The 20,249-nt window shown below is 41.9% G+C and overlaps 1 protein-coding gene across 1 annotated transcript; it reads left to right on the top strand.

Moving 5' to 3' along the window:
* Window positions 1-639: 639 nt before the first annotated feature.
* Window positions 640-19,858, top strand: tmtops2a (teleost multiple tissue opsin 2a; the record flags this gene model as incomplete). The annotated part of the gene is made up of 4 exons (XM_080835904.1): window positions 640-1,257; window positions 10,617-10,942; window positions 15,898-16,131; window positions 19,625-19,858. The coding sequence occupies exons 1-4, from the start codon at window positions 894-896 to the stop codon at window positions 19,856-19,858; spliced, it is 1,158 nt and encodes a 385-aa protein (XP_080692030.1). The 5' UTR covers window positions 640-893.
* Between the last annotated feature and the right edge of the window lie 391 nt (window positions 19,859-20,249).

Here is a 20,249-nt window from a genome sequence, read left to right as displayed (position 1 = left end):
AGCCTTGTTTAAAAGCGAGTGGCTATTGAGGAGGCTGTAAATCCATGGAGCGCTCATGGCTCAAGCATTTGAGCTTGCAAAAAAAAGAAACTAATGTTGGTGGATTTCCCAATCGACAGACCAGATTGTCTTGACACAAACCATGTTCTGCGCCTTTACATTAGTCGTTTTAGCCTTTAGTTTGTGCTTTTTAAAGTGATCTTATCATCAGAACAAATATTTCTAAACGTGCGGTTTCTTGTTCTCTGATTATTTTTTGTATTTGATGCGGGATATGTTGTACTTGTTTCATGCAGGACCGGTGAGCATTGAAACCATCAGTTTGAGAACTTCGTGGTAGGTTTTGTTTTGTATTATTTATGTTAGCCTATAGAAAGTAGTAAAAGTGGATGTGGTGTTGGCAGCTGGGCTCAGAGCCAAAGCAACAGCTGTTTCACTGTTGTTATGACTGTGTGTCTAAATGAATGAATGCGAAACCAGTATATTTGACAAGAACAGGAATATAAATACCCCTGAATCTTCCAATAAATGGGCGGAGAAAAAACGACCCATTGGATCAATTAGCTTGCGTGCATGCTTTTGTGTGGGTCACATTGGAGTTTGTAGGCTATTGTGCGTGAGGTCTACCGGCATTCGTGTTCTTACGGCACCAGTACAGCCTGCTAAAAGAATGACTGTAAGTGGCGTTAAGTAACTTTATGTACCTAGTGTAAGCTATGTCTTCAACAATAACAGTGGGAGATTAGGTGTATTTTTCTATTGGGCTCATTAAAATTGTTGGTAAACAAAGACTGTATAGGCTGGACGTTACCGCTCTTTTTGCTACACATGGAACACAACCATCATCTTTCAAAACAAGTAGACTATAATGCAATATGAAACAATAACCGACTATGTTTTCCGAAGTGGCTAATTTCAATTACAGCGTTAACGGAACTGGTGAAGACGCTCTCAATTATTTGGACCAGGATTGGAACCCTACCACCAAACTCTCACGAACTGGACTGAATGTTCTCGCTGTTTTTTTGGGATCTATCATGGTGCTTGGCTTCGTCAACAACCTAGTGGTATTGGTCCTCTTCTGCAAGTTCAAGACGCTCCGTACCCCGGTGAATATGCTGCTGTTGAACATCAGCGTGAGCGACATGCTTGTGTGCATGTTTGGAACCACGCTCAGCTTCGCCTCTAGCATCAAAGGACGGTGGCTGGCAGGTAGACATGGATGCATGTGGTACGGCTTTATCAACTCTTGCTTCGGTGAGTTAAATGATACGTCGAATATTAATACTTAATACATTAAATATAAAGTTTAAAAAGGCCATAACGAGTTGTATGACTTACTCGTATTTCATTTAATTTATGTTTTGGGAGGTTTGTTGGTATTGATCTTTAATGAATGCAATATGTACACATAGAGGTGACATTAGACATATTTGCATTAATCAAGAGCGCAAACACACTCTTTTCCAAATTTACAGTGATGTTGAAATCTCTGGCAGAGTTATCAAGAGGAAATGGAGGCTCATGAGAAACAATTGGAGAGGACAAATGCTGATGCAGTAACTGTTTTCAGATGGACACGGCTGACTTTTAGCTAGCAGCAATGTCACACCATGGGAGTAAGTGTGGCCTATTTTGGCACAAGTCACGAAGTGCATTAGAGGTGCATTAGCCAGCAGTCGACGCCCTGTGGACTCCAGTCCATTGCCCAGATATATTGAAAGTAGGGTGACCAATCGTACGAATTTCGTCCTGACAGTCTGGCTTTCGAGCCTTCTTGCTGGAGTTAGGTTGAGTCCTCCTTTTGGACTTTTCCACCTTGTCCACCTCCGACACCCACTCCACCCCAAAAAACTAATTTTCTGGAGAAACAAAACAATATGTTTTGAGTGTCCTCTTCGCCCCTTTCTCCTCCTTTTTCAACCCAAGTTTCGTCTCGCCCGTGATCACCCTAGTTGAAAGGCTGTTAAATATTCACACTTGGCCTAAGTGTTTTATAACAATCACCTTATTCAGTAATGTGTTGTAGGTCTTCGCATAGGCATGTTACTTTATAAGTCCAGCGGTTAGTTTAGCTGACCAAACTGGAGATGTACAAACTACATTCATCATCAGTCTGTGTTAGACATCTTATAAGACGGACGTCTGAGATTCATAAAGTATGGCCTTGTCGGGGGTCTTCCTCACTGCAGGTCTTTTTCTCTCTCAACTGTGCTTTTGAGTCGGACTCTGCAGATCCTTACTTATAATATTTCTTTAATATTTCTGTGTCAATGTTGGGCTTTATCAGAATGAGTTTCATAAAAGGGACTGCAACGATGTATGAGCAGAAATTGGATGTCTCTTTCGTGGTCTTTTGAATTTTAAATCTGCTCCTAACCACAGTGTTTACCCCTCGCAATCACGAGGCAATTTAGCATCTCAGATTGGAGTTGAATGTCATTTCAGCGATAGATGACGATGCTTGCCTGCTATTTATCTTCAAACATGAAATATTCTCGCTGTCAATGATCTCTGCTGCCAGCGTTAGAAATTGATTTGCTCTCAGTGTGGACCCAGTGCCCACACATGTGAAGTCGTGCTGAAGAGGAGGGAGAAGTATGCCAGGGGTTCATTTTCATCAATTCCATCAGTGGGGTGGTGAATGACTTCATATAAACGGCATATTCTGTAAGTTTGAAAAAAGGCTGAAAATGTGAACAGCACTATCAGTGTGATAGGAATTATTTTTATAATCAGGTATGAAATTAACAGGAATCACTTGCATTCAGAATTGTGTGTATATTTTCACAGTTGTACCATTTCCTCCGTCTTGCTAAACAATTCAACATACTTTGCTGCATAACTGTGTATTGGGGAGGGTCTTAGTGATACGACAGGGCTGGGTGGTGTTAGTGGATGATAGCAGCTATCTTGGTTGAGGGCGCTATCTATATTATGACAGGCAGCTGCCTGTTAGCAGTTCGTGTTCAGTGTGATTACACCAGGCCGGTTTGCTACTGGAATTTCTCTTTTGAAAATAGAATGTCATTTCTGCAGAATCTTGGAAAATGTCTACACTTCCTTTTCCTGCCCATATGTCATATGATCCAACTAATCGATCCGACATACTCCCACATCCACCCAGACTCCGGCTTGATTCTGTGTTTTAACAAATGGGAAGGATGGGACCGTGGTATAGTGTTCACTTTTTGCACCACACTCTCTGACTTTGTGATTCTGCAATCTTTCTCTTAGATTTTGGTGGGGGGACTTACATCCTAATCCTAAAAGTTGGCAGTCCTGCAAATGGTGATATGATGATAGTACTTGATGATGCAATGCTGATAGTACTTTTCGTCAGAACCTTGTGTCTTCGCACACACCCGTAGGAAGTCTACGCTGTCAACTAGATCAAGATGTGATATTGGACTGGTATAAATGGCATTGGCAGTTGAGATTTCCTTTTCACACTAGTAACCACTCCCTCATAGCACTGCTGAGTATAAGACTGTAAAATGACTGCAGAGCCATTGCAAAGCCTCATCTTCCCTAAGCCCCTCCATATTACTTGTCCCCACCCTCTCCCCGTCTAATCTTGCCCGCACCTGGAGCAGAACCAATGGGGCTATTATGTTTGTCGTAGTTTCGGTGTCATGCTGTACTGAAACAGCATTTCCAAGCACATGTCCCCTCTCACATCAGCAGAGAGCTGTTGTATCCTTATACACTGTCCTGGCTGCACAGTTGATTTCTCTCCCAGCTATCAGTTTCTGGTGGTATTTTTTCTGATAACCTCCTAGACCTCAGTCACATCCCCTGTGTTTTGTGATCTGCCTGCTAAGCATTATGATGTGATTTAATTACACCAACCATGGGTTCTGCTGGGACTTCAATGATCTGCGCGGAACTTGATGGGGGAACATTCTAAATCATTTTGCAAGGGGAAATCAATTTTCCACGGACATGATATGCATATTGTTCACATCTGCAAAAAGAGGTGGAACCCTGAACAAGAGGAAACTATGCAACAGTTTATGTCACAGATTACCCACTTGTCCTACAAACTCACTATCTACAATCTCAAACAATACTGTAAGTAGTAAGGCATATTATCAGTTTCCACACATTCGTACATACAGTTTGTTTGTCTCCTCTTTGATTTCTCTTCATGCATTTTATAGTGTAGTCCTTGGAGTGTGAAACAAATATAGTCTGTGTGTGGTAAGGTTAGTCTGACACAACAGCAGCTTATATGACTATCCACTCTTCAGTAATGGAGACTCTGCCGTGTATAAGGCCACAGATCGAAGCATCTCATCTTATTGCCATTGTACCTCCAGAACAGAGCAGTCCATTTACCTGTTTGGGGAAGGCAGGGGAGGAGTGCCTGGGACGGGGAAAAGGCTTCTTGTGGAGTTGCCACAGACGGCCAGCTCTGGGGAGAGGATGATTGGCCGGTAGGTTTCTCCTAATCAACACAAGAAGTGAGTGTGTTTCATGTTGGCTTAGTCCTCTCTCTCCTCAGGAGGGTTGCAGCGCTGCAGGCTAGCAAGCTGCTGTCAGAAACACAGAGCTCAGTGAGCAGCGGTGCGATGGGGGTATGAACAGACAGTCCACTTCCCTCTGCAAGTCTTTTGGACTCACCGTGGTTCTCACTTCCAGAATATATGTTGTTCAGCCTGCCAGCTAATACAGTGAATCTAATCGGTGGGATTATATATTGGTGTGGTAGGATTCTCCTGTGCTGATGAAGCTTTGTTTTTTTAAATCAAATGCAGTAATTCACTGCATTTTTCACTGCTGGGAGAAAATTACTTCTCAGCCTGTTGCCATACAACTCCTGAATTGTAGTGTTCTTCCTGGTGGCTTTTGCTTTGCCCTTGATTTGTGATATTGGTGACCATTTTTTGAGCACTTTTTTTCCACTGCAAACGCATTTGCTTTCTCTTCAGAATGTGGAGTCTTCCTGGCTGGTCTTGTTGGCAGGTATTTGAGTCCTATTGTGCACAAACACTCAAACATTCAACTGGGCAAGCTGAGAGTAGCGGCATTCTGAGTGACTGAGCTGACTGATAGGTACTGACCTAATCACACCCAATTTAACTAAACACCCTAAAAATACACGCACAGAATACACAGAAGAAGTACCACAATGTCATCCTACCATCCTACTCTGTTTTGGCGTCCCACAACACAACAAGATGGCCATTTTTTTTAACGAAGAAACCGAGACGAAGAAATCCTTAGCTTTTTTTTTTTTCAAAATCCTCTTGCACTGTCACTAACTATGGCTGAAATTGCCGTTTTTTTGCATCCAGAATGCGTGCGCTTAACGTTTATGGCGTAGGTCATAAAAGGGACTATGTAAATCATTGAGTAAACATATCACCTATAAATCCTATTCACTAAAAAACGTGACACCTATTCCTATTCACTTGTTAGAGGTTGGTGTTACCTAGCAAGTGCTCCAGTAATGAGAAAGGCAACATTACGTGAAGCTGTAAAATAATCTGTCATGGCAGTGTAGTAGGCCTATTAAGATAACAGCTTCGCTGATTGGAATAGGAAATGCATGGAATACTTTCAATTGGTTTGAAAACAAATCAAATTGTGATTCGAACAAAGTGATTTCTATCCGAATAGTCCTTTGGGTGTGTAGCCTCAGGCTTACATAGAACCAACAACCATTCCATTTTCTCAGAGCCAATGAACACGGCAAGAGGAAAACATACTGTGAGATTGCCTTGGGAACGTCATGGATCAAAGGCACTCAACAGACTACCTTAAATGGACAGCCTGAAGTCCTGCTACCACCCTCCTTACTGACACAACTGTATGCATACCTTTGGTACAGCCTACACATGTTGTTGTCATAACAGCACTCTCTCTTTATCCCTCTCTCTCTCCTTCTCTCTCTCTCTCTCTCTCTCACACACACACACACACACACACACACACACACACAAGCACAGACAGACAGACAGACACACACACACATACACACACACACACACACACACACACACACACACACACACACACTCTCTCTAGGGACAAGACGGTTGTCCCTCTATATCTCCTGATTTCTCTTTTTTCCTCTGTCTTTCCCACCCATTCAATCAATGATGTGTGTGTGTGTGTGTGTGTGTGTGTGTGTGTGTGTCTATGTGTGTGTGTGTCTGTCTGTCTGTCTGTGTTTGTGTGTGTGTGTGTGTGTGTGTGTGTGTGTGTGTGTGTGTGTGTGTGTGTGTGTGTGTGTGTGTGTGTGTGTGTGTCCGTGTGTGTGTGCGTGCGTAGTAATAGTAATTAGTTGACCCTTTCTTCCCTCTGAAGGCTGAAGGAAAGATGGAGGGAAATCTTAGGGAATTCTCCACGTATCATTAATTCCTTTTGCTAGTTAAGCAGTGCCAGTTCAGTTTAGGCCCAGGTGGGTAATGGTGGCATTGTATGGGGACCCATTCATGTACTCATGTCATGCAGAAATAAAAATGATTATTAATACTAATTCAGTTTTTTGGTTTATAATTAAGCATCTGAAAGTCTCTGAAAAACAAGGATTTATATGTGAAAAGACCAATCTAAACCAATGTTTTAGATTTTGGTGCCTTTGGAAAGACAAACTTAAACCCATTTGGGGTGACTTCTCTTAACGATGCTGTGTCCTGGAGAGTGAGTCCATACCCCCCGATTAGTTATCATGAGTGGACTAAAGGTGATGGATACACAGATTAGTTTGAGTTTCTTTCTTAAAGAGACAGACAATTATACGGGTATCAAATAGGCCTACAGCATGTTAATAACGATCAATATGCAAAAGAAGAAAGTGTCAAAGCCTCATTTTTAGGAATATTAAAAATGGCAGGCCGTGTCATTTCTTTTTTTACAAAACACACAATTACAATCCAGAATATGCAGAAGAAAACTTGAAGGTGATGCAAACTTAGTTACTTAGAGAACCATACTTATTAGAGAATCTACTTTTGACAGTTACTTAGAACCGTACTTATTAGAGAGTCTGGGGTTGACAAGTGAAGCTTCATGGTTTGTGTCTGACTAGCTGTTCAGGATTGTTGTCAGCAAGATGAAAGACACTATGCAAGGGTGTACTGTATGTCCTGGAAATATCTGGGTACGGTGGCCTGAGATGATATCAGACATTCGTCCGCATTAGTTTGTATGACTGCTTAGGAACAAGTGTAGGACTGTTGCTAGAAATGTCATCATAATTCCTTTGTTTGGATGTCTGAAGTTCTGAGGGCAGTCTCCACTTCTAAGCAAACTGCAAACAATGGAATGAAGAAGACGGACAGACATGATATGAAAGGGACGGACAGACAGGACTCAGCTGACTGAACATGAAAGGGACGGACAGACAGGGCAGAGCTGAATGAACATGAGAGGGACGGACAGACGTAGTACGGTGGAGGAACTTGAGGGGGTGTGGGAATTATGACACAAGACTTCCACTAAGTGTCACTAACATTCAAGTTTATCATGACAGGTGTCTGCTGTGTTGTCCTAGTGAGGAAATCCATAGCAATACATTTCAGACAAAATAGATTACTTCTGACTCTAGCCTAATACTAACATGCAAAACAACAGCGTATTACATACATTTACTTTGCATTTAGTTTATTGTGTCACAATAAAATGAGAATGAAAATGAATGAGTGAATACTTAATGAATCAACAATCAAACATTGTATTTGGTCCCATTCCCATGTTTCATGGTGGAATGGAGATATCTGGAAGTATCTGCTGTTTCATCTCCAGATGTAATTTCCTCAGTATATCTCTGCTGTATTCTGCTCCATTCAAACTCATGAACTTATGAATGACACGACAATATTTTTAACCCCACAAGCATTGAGGCTGGCATACAGAGCACTGAAAGAGAGCTAATAATGCACCCAGGCTTATAAGTGTGCATGGTGTAGTAGAATGGGCTTCATTTCTGCCTGGATGCATTGTCAGAGGCTGATCAATGCAAAACCTACAGGACATCTTTCAAAGAGAACCCACACCCCTATCTCTAGGAAAAAAGCACAAAGAAGAGTTTGTTCCCCCTTATATCGCCAGACCACTGCAGCAACCTAAATAGTATCAGCGAGTAGAATTTCACCTCAGCCTACTCTTGCATCAATATGTGGCACAGCTTTGTTATTAATCACCTCTCAGACATGGGGGGGGGGGGGGGAGGGATGTTACAGGGCACAGAGGCAGATCAGAAGGTCCAATCCCTTCATCTGACCTTTTGACCCAATTGACCCTTTATCAGGATTGGATCGTGTGTGTGTGTGTGTGTGTGTGTGTGAGTGTGTGTGTGTGTGTGTGTGTGTGTGTGTGTGTGTGTGTGTGTGTGTGTGTGTGTGTGTGTGTGTGTGTGTGTGTGTGTGTGTGTGTGTGTGTGTGTGTGTGTGTGTGTGTGTGTGTGTGTGTGTGTGTGTGTGTGTGTGTGTGTGTGTGTGTGTGTGTGTGTGTGTGTGTGTGTGTGTGTGTGCGTGTGTGTGCGTGTGTGTGTGTGTGCTAAAGCTTTTTGATATTAATGGAGTGCTTCCTGCAGGGTCTCATGCTAATAAATGATGGGCTGTCTTTCGTTGCTATAAGGTTTTTCTTTTGTCTACTTTTGAGATTCAAACTCTCAAGTGATACATTCCTCTGGGTTGTCTCTATGAAGTTCTGGCATTGCTGAAAGCTACTAGTTTCGTAGTTTCATTGAGTAGACTGACCTAGATGAATAAGAATCTTATCATAGTTCCATTGAGAAGACTGACCTAGATGAATAAGAATCTTATCTTTTTACATGAGAGACCAGTTGTATTCCTTTCTTTGGTCTCTCTTCATGATTAATGTAATAGAGCCAAAGCTGTTGTACTCTATTAACAGCTGCTTTAATAACAGGCCTACTTATTCTACTCTATTAACAGCTGCTTTAATAACATGCCTACTTATAATACTCTATGAACAGCTGGTTTAATAACAGGCCTACTTATTCTACTCCATTAACAGCTGCTTTAATAACAGGCCTACTTATAATACTCTATGAACATGTGCCTTAATAACAGGCCTACTTATAATACTCTATGAACAGGTGCTTTAATAACAGGCCTACTTATAATACTCTATGAACAGGTGCGTTAATAACAGGCCTACTTATTCTACTCTATGAACAGCTGCTTTAATAACAGGCCTACTTATTCTACTCTATGAACAGGTGCCTTAATAACAGGCCTACTTATTCTACTCTATTAACACAGGCTTTAATAATAGGGCTATGGTTTAGCATTTTGTGAAGTGATTGATCATTATGGACAACTGTTTCATAATCAGTGAAATTGAAGGTGAATGTTATTAACAATAGTTACATCACTTCGCTGAGTAACCCTTGTCACAATCTATAGCCACAAATACATAGCCACAAAACAGTTAGTGGCATTGATAGAGAGAATATATATATATACTGACATTGATTTGTTGATACATTTATGAGAACTTGTCCATCACAGTATTTGGTTAAGCTGATTTCAGTGCAAGAATTAGCCCTTTTTTCAAGGCAAGGCACATTTTTATATAGCAACAATTCATGCACATTGGTAATTGAAACTGCTTTACAAATGAACAGACAAAAGAACAGGAGAAAAATTAAAGGGGCATTACAACAGTTGAAACAATTACATTTTAAGACTTTGAAGCTCAGCTCCTGTTAGAAGATTTAGTGCTAGTTGAAGTACTCCATTTGCAGACTTAAACAAATGTCTTAAACTGGTAGGATTTACACCAATGATGTTGAAAAATGAAAAGTGTACTCATAGTGGCTTCACTGATCAGTTACTGGCCAGCACCTGTCCTGTCCTGACCTGAAGTCTTTTCCTTTCTTTTTGTAAGTTCGTGCTCAGGGAAACAATCTTCCCTTCAACATCACAAGCACAACCAACTTGACCTGACATCTCTACTCAGAAACATCTGCACCATTGGCCATGCCAAATTCAGCACATAAAATGAATTCAATTTCACATGATATTCATTAATTCACAATCACATGAATTGATTTGACAGGCCACATTATGTGAGTCTGGCTCTCTAACAATGTTTCTGCTGTGGATGCTGTTGTGTCCGTGTGGGGGCACGCATTAAGGAAGTAAGATGCAGACGTCGCTATTAATGTAACTGGTATTTATTAGTAGCCCTGGTTCATCAGGAGCGCAGCGTTGTGTGAATGCAGAGTCATAATCCATAAGTGACAAGAGAGTGAACGATGGGAGCGCAGCCCATTTATAGTTCCCCCATGACCTGAGGATCATGGGAGCTGTAGTGGCAATATCAATACACAACAGATGCCAAAGGAGAAGTGAAGCCACATTTCCACAACACTTGGATTGATTCCAAATCTCATGTTTTCATCCAACAATTAAAATGTTTTCACAGTTTATTTAGTACAGGTCTGTGCATTAGGCATTTTTCTTTCAAAAAAGGCATACAAATGCACTACATAAACGTAGGCAAATGACCTTCTATAGACTGTAGTTTCCTCAGAATAGTAATCTCAGCACACTATTCCAAAAGTATAAAGTGTACAAGTGTATAAAAAGTGTTCTTACTAAGTGGTTTTACATCAATCTGCTTTCTCCTAACAGGCATTGTGTCCCTGGTCTCATTGGCCGCCCTCTCCTATGACCGCTACAGCACACTCACCGTCTATAACAAACGGGGCCCAGACTACCGCAGGCCCCTTGTGGCCGTCGGGGGGTCCTGGCTCTACTCACTGTTCTGGACGGTGCCCCCCCTACTGGGCTGGAGTAGTTATAACCTGGAAGGTGCTGGGACCAGCTGCTCGGTCTCGTGGACTTCAAACACAGTGGGATCTCACTCCTATATTATCTGCCTGTTCATCTTTTGCCTGGGTGTACCGGTGATTGTCATGGTATACTGCTATGGGAGATTGGTCTACGCAGTCAAACAGGTGGGTTCCCTACTATGTTCCTTTTGCTCATTGGTCTACGCAGTCAAACAGGTGGGTTCCCTACTATGTTCCTTTTGCTCATTGGTCTACGCAGTCAAACAGGTGGGTTCCCTACTATGTTCCTTTTGCTCATTGGTCTACGCAGTCAAACAGGTGGGTTGCCTACTCTGTTCCTTTTGCTCATTGGTCTACGCAGTCAAACAGGTGGGTTGCCTACTCTGTTCCTTTTGCTCATTGGTCTACGCAGTCAAACAGGTGGGTTGCCTACTATGTTCCTTTTGCTCATTGGTCTACGCAGTCAAACAGGTGGGTTGCCTACTCTTTTCATTCTCAGTGGTGGACTTCACTGGTTACGCGCCTGTCCACTGGATGGATTTTCCCACTGAAATCTGTTGTGGTGATAATGCAGCTACAGAAAGGATGGAAGTCTATGGCTACATCCTTAATCACAGGCGTGCTGAGTCGATTCCATTCATTTTTCTTTAGTTCTGATCTCATGAACATCTGGAGCACAAAGGCCATAGTGCCAAGGCAAGGGAAAAGTCCCACATAAGGGGGGATTCATCTGATTGGGGCCAGCTGGGTGGAGAGATAAAAAGGGCTGTGAGTGTGTGGGGAGCAGAATGGAAAGTAGAGACGAGAGAGTCAGAAAAAAGCATATAAATTCATATATGCATCAGGGTAAAACATATTAGCATACATGCAGCATATATACACTCAAGGATACATACAAGATTGATAGTGGACACAAATGGAAAGAGCCTTTATTTAAAGGAGTGGTTGTAAAACGGTTTGGTGGATGTACAGCATGCTTTTTAGGCTACTATGATGTACGTATACATAATTCTTTACGTATGTTCCTTATGTATGTATTCATAATTATGTACGTATGTGCCTTATGTACGTATACATAATTATGTACGTATGTGCCTTATGTACGTATACATAATTATGTACGTATGTTCCTTTGTACGTATACGCGAGTGGAGTGGTTGTAAAACGGTTTGGTGGATGTACAGCATGCTTGTTAGGCTACTATTATGTACGTATACATAATTCTTTACGTATGTTCCTTATGTATGTATTCATAATTATGTACGTATGTGCCTTATGTACGTATGCATAATTATGTACGTATGTGCCTTATGTACGTATACATAATTATGTACGTATGTTCCTTTGTACGTATACGCGAGTGGAGTGGTTGTAAAACGGTTTGGTGGATGTACAGCATGCTTGTTAGGCTACTATTATGTACGTATCCATAATTCTTTACGTATGTTCCTTATGTATGTATTCATAATTATGTTCGTATGTGCCTTATGTACGTATACATAATTATGTACGTATGTGCCTTATGTACGTATACATAATTATGTACGTATGTTCCTTTGTATGTATACGCGAGTGGAGTGGTTGTAAAACGGTTTGGTGGATGTACAGCATGCTTGTTAGGCTACTATTATGTACGTATACATAATTCTTTACGTATGTTCCTTATGTATGTATTCATAATTATGTACGTATGTGCCTTATGTACGTATACATAATTATGTACGTATGTTCCTTTGTACCTATACGTACATAAGTATAGGTTATTGTAATGAGGAACAATGTTATCATAGCTATCAGCATTTGCAGGCAAAGGAATATGGAAGAGAACAGACACAGGTTTATAAACAGAATATTAGTCATACACAAGTGAAGGAGTGGGAGTGGGGCGTACCCCGTCAACCCTGGGCACCTTAGGAGTGGGGCATACCCCCTCAACCCTGGGCACCTTAGAAGTGGGGCATACCCCCTCAACCCTGGGCACCTTAGGAATTGGGCATACCTCCTCAACCCTGGGCACCTTAGGAGTGGGGCATACCCCCTCAACCCTGGGCACCTTAGGAATTGGGCATACCCCCTCAAACCTGGGCACCTTAGGAGTGGGGCATACCCCCTAGACAGTGTGTGAACAGCAGTGTAGGGAGGCAAGTACAGGTGAGATGTGTTCTTTAGTTCTAGTCAGTGTAGAGAGAGGCAAGTACAGGTGAGATGTGTTCTTTAGTTCTAGTCAGTGTAGAGAGAGTCAAGTACAGGTGAGATGTGTTCTTCCGCCTTCAGACTATTTAGATTGACGTAAATATGTCTATGGCCCACGGCTACGGGCTCCCAAGACCGACGGGCCCAGGTGCAATCGTACCTACTGCACCCCCTATAGTTAAGCCCCTGCATGGAGGATATGGTTTTGGGTTTCACCGTCAGAAGAAAACTGCTTGCTGTTCACACCAGGTGGTGTCTTAGAATACTTTGAGAGGAGCTGGTAAATAAATCAAATACACAGGTGTATGCCCTGCTACCTCTCTGTTATCTGGCTCATAAAATAGTCCCAATAACCGTAAAGACAATTTCCAAAATGTTGTTTTCATGATCGTTTCACAATCTGCATACTTTCGTCTAGCAGTTCACCCATCTGGAAAGCTTAAAAGCTAATATTTGGGAAAATGTTATGGTTTAATTGAGTCCTTACGGTTTTTCACATAACAGCATAGACTACTATCCTAACAGCAAAGACACAAGGAGTCCGTATACTGAAATAGAATAGCTGAAATTTGAATAAAATATAACTATAGTAGGTATGGTAGGTACGTAATTACCCATTCTCCATAACGGTAAAGACATTCAATCAGCTGCCAGCCATTACAGTCGTTATATCTATTAATTGATTGTAATTCCTCTATTCATTTCTTTAACATCAGAAGCATTAAATATAATATAAGATAAAATGACAATGCCCCAAAATTCTACAATACAAGAACATTCACGATAAAGACGTAATATTGTTCAGACAATTACGAAAAGATACACTCAATCACCTCAACACCAGACATGTGCAAACATCAGACTTGAACGTGATAGCTTGAAGTGACATCCTTGTATGCCCTTAAGCAATAATGGTAAAGGCAAATAATACCTGAACCATCGGACAATGTTTAAACAACTTGTTTGCTCTGACACAGATGGCTGTGAATAACCCATCCTTCACCCTATCAAAATTATATCAGGCTGAAAGGAAAGATGGTGGCTTAACTTAATTGAAGTACTCAGTTGTCCCAAATTCAATTGCAGAAGCTGTTCTGGAGCTTTCCCATTCACCTGCATGTTTTTTGCACCTTTAAAAAAAAAATGGCTCCTCTACTATCTCCAGATAGCCCTCAACATAGAAAGAAAGAGCAGACTACACTGTAGTGTGTTTCATTACCTTTTATGTAGCCTGCTGTGTGCATAGGAGTGTGAACTAAACTTGGCTTAGAATATGTTTAATATAAATGATTTAATATTTAATTATTTAAATTATTCTGTGATCCATGTTTTGGATTTGATTAGGTTATTATGCATATATTGGGTATTATGGCATTCAAGTTCATATTTAGAGTTAGATGGTCAGTCCTCTTCTTGCTAAAGGTTTGAGGTCCTGTCCACACACTAACCCGGGTAAATGTTAAAATGCATAATTATTTCTCCCCAAAACTATATCTTAACTGAAAAACTGTTTGTGTTGTAGTGTGGATGGGGAGTTTCCGAGACAATGACGAATGACACCACCACCCAACACCTCTGTGACATGTCGGCATTTTGGTGGGGCCGAGAACATTTGTAAAACGTTGATGAAACGTTGACGAAAGACAGACAATGTTTTTACATAAAATCAGCATTTTCAAATGTACCCAGCTAAGTGTGGGCACAGTCTGAGTGTCAAGGGATATTCTTTATTCACCACATGCATTGTGCATTCTTTAATGAGCTGAGTATGTAGCATAGCTTAGAAAATATCAGGCGGACCTTCCGGCACGCACTTACCTGATGATAATGAAAGACCCTTTCGACATTATAATAATAATAATTCACACAGTACACAACTGTCTCCACGTGTCCTTGCCCAAGCTCTGACCTCAGTCTTAATGAGATATGGTTTTGGGCACGGTGTTGCTAAGTGTATGGCTAAGGGCTTTTTAAGTTATAATTTATTAGCACAAGAGTCCACTCCTCCCTCCTTCAATGTGTGCCTTTCAGCGTGAGATATCTGTGCGCTATTAATATGGCTGAGGTGGGATCTACAGACATAGGGATGCGTTGAAGTGTTTTGGTGTGCGGTGCTCTCTTCAGGGCAACTCTGTATGAGCGACTAATGAAGCCAAGCGGGGATACTTGAGCCCCTCCTTGCCTTTTGTCTGCAAATGATACAGTGCATTCACAAAGTATTCAGACCAGCCTTATGCTCAAATCGTTCACTCAACTTTCACTCATCAATCTCCACCCAATGTCTCATAATGACAAAGCAAATACATCATTTTAGAAATGTAGCAAATGTATTAAAAAGGAAAAACTGAAAGTATTCAGACCCTTTGAAATGTAATTGACCCAACATGATTTGGAATGGCACACACCTGTTTATATATAGTCTCACCCCTGACAATGCATATCAGAGCTAAAACCAAGCCATGAGGTCTGAAGAACTGCTTGCAGAGCTCAGAGACAGGACCGTAGTTAATTACGGGGCACTAGTCAGATGATGGTCACTCTGGCTGAGCTCTAGAAGAAGATGGAAGAAACTTCCAGAAGGAGAACCAACACTGCAACACTCCACCATGCGTTCCTTTTGCTGTCTACCATTGAATAATCAGCTTTCAATAACGTGTCGTGTTACATTAACCATTGGACTCCGCAGAAGTTAGCTAACAGCAGCATTGACAGACACACACTGGTTTAGTCTCTTATTAGGCAAGACCGTGGTAGGCCATCAACACACACACACACACACACACACACACACACACACACACACACACACACACACACACACACACACACACACACACACACTCACATACACATGCAAGACCGTGGCAAGACCGTGGTAGTCCATCAAATGATTCTGTGTCCCCCCCTCCCCTTTGCTTTCCTTCCAGGTTGGCAGGGTCCGTAAGTCAGCTGCACGGCGGAGAGAGTATCACATCCTGTTCATGGTGATCACCACTGTGGTATGCTACCTGATCTGCTGGATGCCCTATGGTGTTGTGGCCATGATGGCCACGTTCGGCCCGCCAGGACTCATCACACCCATTGCCAGTGTGGTGCCCTCACTCCTGGCGAAGAGCAGCACTGCCATCAACCCCATAATATACATCCTTATGAACAAACAGGTAAACTAGCAGACTTGTCCACAGCCTTCATCCTGGGTCATATTTTCAAAGAAAAAAATACTATATTTATAATAATATAGCAGCATGATCGTGGGCAGCGGCAGGCCAAAGTTCATTAACGTAAGGTTTGGTTCAAAAGAATCCCTTTAAAATGATTGCATCAGATAAGATTACAATGATACAAGATGACAACATCACTGTGGGTTCTGGGCAGTTTTACAAGGAATAAACAGTAGTCCTTCTTCAAATTCATTGAAGCATAATTACAGCTTATCAGAACTGTTTGAAAACCAGTGTTGGCAAGTTACTGAAAATTAGTAGTTAGTTACAGTTACTAGTTACTTTTTAAAAAGGTTATTGAATTACTCCACCAGTTCCTGTATATCAAAGGTAATTAGTTACTAGGGAAAGTAACTTTTAAGTTACTTTTATGACTGCTTTTTAAATGTATTGAATATGAACAGAACTGAAAAGTCAAACACAAGAGACATATTTTTTGACCTATTTATTGTAATCAACAGGGCAACAGGCCTCCAAATCAAGCAAGGGTACAAAAGTCCCTTTTAATACTTAAATTAATACAAAATAAATGTCTCATTAATTTAACAATGCTTTTTTTTTTACCGCATTAGGCCCAATTAAATAAAGTGATTGGCCTACAGTATTAAAACGAAATAAAAGAAAAAACCAAGGTGCCCTGAGGTGCTGCATATAATTGGTTTAACAAACATGCCTCATAGAGATAAGAGATGAGATTCTCAACAAACGTTAAAATGGGCTCACAAGTCTCATCTCTCACCTCTGACCAGTAGCCACAACATTGCTAGCTCTCAAACCAGTTATTGCACCTCAAGAGGAGAAGCTTCTCAAACTTTTGATCTGAGAGCCTTTTACTCTTTGGAGAGAGAATCAGGTTTCCAAGGTTAAAGAGTCTTTCCACCGGGGCACTGGATGGAGTGGCTGCATTATATTTAAGTGATACTTTCTTTATCATGGGAAACTGATTCAGAGCATCCATCCCTGTGGCTCATCAGCTACTTCATTTTCAACAGAGACAAAGGCATCCTCCTCACTGTCATCAAAACTAAAGGATTCATCCTCTTTGGTAGATGGTCGGCGCTGTGTTGTTGGGGTTTCCCCTGGGTGCTCATCCTGTTCTGGGACAGATTTTCTGCATTCTGCTACGAGACTTGCTTTTACCAGGTCCTTCCTCTCCTGGTCACGCAGCCAACGTAACTTGAACTTGGGTAGGGTTGCAGCAGCCAGTAGAGCATCATTATCCTCAAGAACACGTGCAAATCTTGTTTTGATTGCCTGTAATACCCGACACAAAAGACATAAGAAGAGTATTAAAACAAGTCTTAAAAACAAGTGTATCATACAATATGCATATTTGGCATATAGCACAAATCTGGCTACTGAGTAGTCACTACTTAATTGACCTGCACTTATAAATACTTCACATTATCTGGACAAAAATAAATGCAACTGAGCTATTGACTGGATAAATATAATTGCAAAATTAAATAGCAGCTCTTACCTGGACAATTGCCTCTGGTAGGCCATCCAGGATGGCAAGGTGTTTTTTTTAAATCCAGAGTCTTAGACATCAACGTCTCCGGAGTGGGCAAGAGTGTTCCGTAAAAACAGTTGTCCTCTCCTTGCAGAATGTCCAGAGCCACAGTAAGTGGCTTCATCACAACCCAATACTCTTCAAGGACCTGATGTTCCCTTTCACTGATGCATTTCATTTGAAGTTGGGAGGATATTGTATTCAATTCGGCCACAGGTATCTCAGAAATTCGAGCTACCTCATCATAGAATGAATTCCACCTGGTGGTGCAAGGTACAAGCAGCTTCTTAGCTATAACGTCGTTGACAATCTCCGAAGCCACCGTTGACCGACTTGCCTTGTTGACCTGCGCATTTTGTGGTAGCATTTCTGTAGATAGATTTCTTTTCCGGCTTTGACATTAGCCACTTATCGACATCAGTGCATGAGATGAGGTTTAATGTGTGCGATGCGCATCTGTGATGCGGGGGTAAAACCGCGTCATTGACATCGACAGCATTATCTAGCACATCCCAAACGTCTGTAAAAATCGCCTCGTCCTCCTCCAAATGATGTTCAGTGTCTGACTCAGGTGGCTGGTACATTTGAAACGCCTTGACAAAATTAGAGCCATTGTCAGTTACAGTTGCTCTCACTTTGAAAGATAGGCCATAGGATGAGTCGATGTTGTCTATTTCGGTTACAATAATGTCATACGTATGTCGGCCCTTAAATCTCTGGCATGCCAGGGCCGATTTAAATTTCAGTAATTGTAACTGCAATACTCGATTTAAAAAAATACTTTGTTACATGCTTGTTACCGCTAAAAGTAGTGGAATTACAGTAATCCATTGTTAATAAGGATAGCCTATGCGATTTTGAGCCTGTAAAATAAACAAAAGGTTTTGCTCCCATATATTTCATGACAGTCCAGCGTTATTATTACTATCGATGTAGTCAATCTCCAGAACATTCTAGATAATTGACTTCAGACTACAATGTAGAATGTCCAAACAAGCATAACCTCTATGCTGGACTGGTGTAGAGTCTGTGTTTCCCCTGTGCACTTGGTCACTGCTCACTACAGCACTTGTGTTTGGTACTCCCCACCCACCCTAAAGTGCCACCAATCAGTCAGAGCTCAGGGTGCGCACCGGATGCTTCTGAGCCCCGGCAGGGTGACCTGTCCCTTGACCCTGATCTGTCTCTCAGAGCTGGAAGTCGTACGGCGGATGAACATCTTCTCGTGAAGCAGTGGATGGTACGCTCCCAGGGTGCAGGCGTCGTAACGGGCACTCTCGTAATAGTGGCAAAGGTCTGTCAGGCGCTCAGACGGAATGAACTCGTAGACGTCGACCGTCTCACAAAGCGTCATCATCAGAATGATGCCTACAGATGGAACAAAAAAAAAACATACACAGAATCACACAGAATTCTTACAGGTTGTGAAAGATTATGCAAATCTGAACAAAAATAACATCTGACAGATATTCAATAACAACATGCTGAGGAGTTAAATGATCCAGTGTATGTCAAGTTTAGTCTTAATGAGCAGCCACAGACACAGGCACAAGTTTACTGAGCAACCATTCTTCTACTGTTCTGATTTTAGTTCCATTTAACAGTCATTGTCCTACAGTTACCCTTTTACGGTCCTGTATATTCAAAAATGACGACAGACAGTTACCCACATCTTAAACTTTTGTTGAAATGGATAACTCAACACACTGATTCAACAGGATGGCGGATTAGATTTAGTGTATAAACTTTACAGCGAGGTGTTTTGCTAGCTTCCAAGCATATTTTCTTTAAGTTGCTTTGGCTTACAGAAGAAAGACAGAAATGTATTTTGCCAATTTTATCCTGAACTCTTCACTCTTTCCACCACAGGGGAAACAGAGAAGTCATACAACAGCTCTTCATCCATTTTTCTGCCTTCAGTTCTACAGGTGTTTCCTGATCCTCTTCCACTGCAAGCACCCCGCCCAGGAAAATGGCCAGTCCTCGATGCCCTCCAAGACCACGGTGATCCAGCTCAACCGCCGCGTGCACGACAACACGCAGGCCAACGCTGCCAACGCCGCCCCCACCGCCCCCAACCCTCAGGAGTTCAGCACGCCGGAGTCTGAGAAAACATTCCCCCCCGAGGAGACCACCATACCACCCTCACCGTAACAGCCACCTAGCTGTGTGTAGGTGTTTGTGTATGATAGTGTGTATGTGTGTATATGAGTGTGTGTGTGTGTGTGTGTGTGTGTGTGTGTGTGTGTGTGTGTGTGTGTGTGTGTGTGTGTGTGTGTGTGTGTGTGTGTGTGTGTGTGTGTGTGTGTGTGTGTGTGTGTGTGTGTGTGTGTGTGTGTGTGTGTGGTGTGTGTGTGTGTGTGTGTGTGTGTGTGTGTGTGTGTGTGTGTGTGTGTGTGTGTGTGTGTGTGGTGTGTGCAGGGGCGGCCCTAGCACATTTGGCGCTCTAGGTGAGCTTCACTCCTATTTTTTCCCCACGAAAACGAAATTACAACTTTCAAACGCTATTTTGCCTTGTAAGACTGCATTTCTTTCACATTAACAC

This window comes from Sprattus sprattus (assembly GCF_963457725.1).
Source record: "Sprattus sprattus genome assembly, chromosome: 3".
NCBI lineage: Eukaryota > Metazoa > Chordata > Actinopteri > Clupeiformes > Clupeidae > Sprattus > Sprattus sprattus.
Note: the sequence above shows the minus strand (reverse complement) of the source record. Positions and strands in the feature narration are given on the sequence as shown.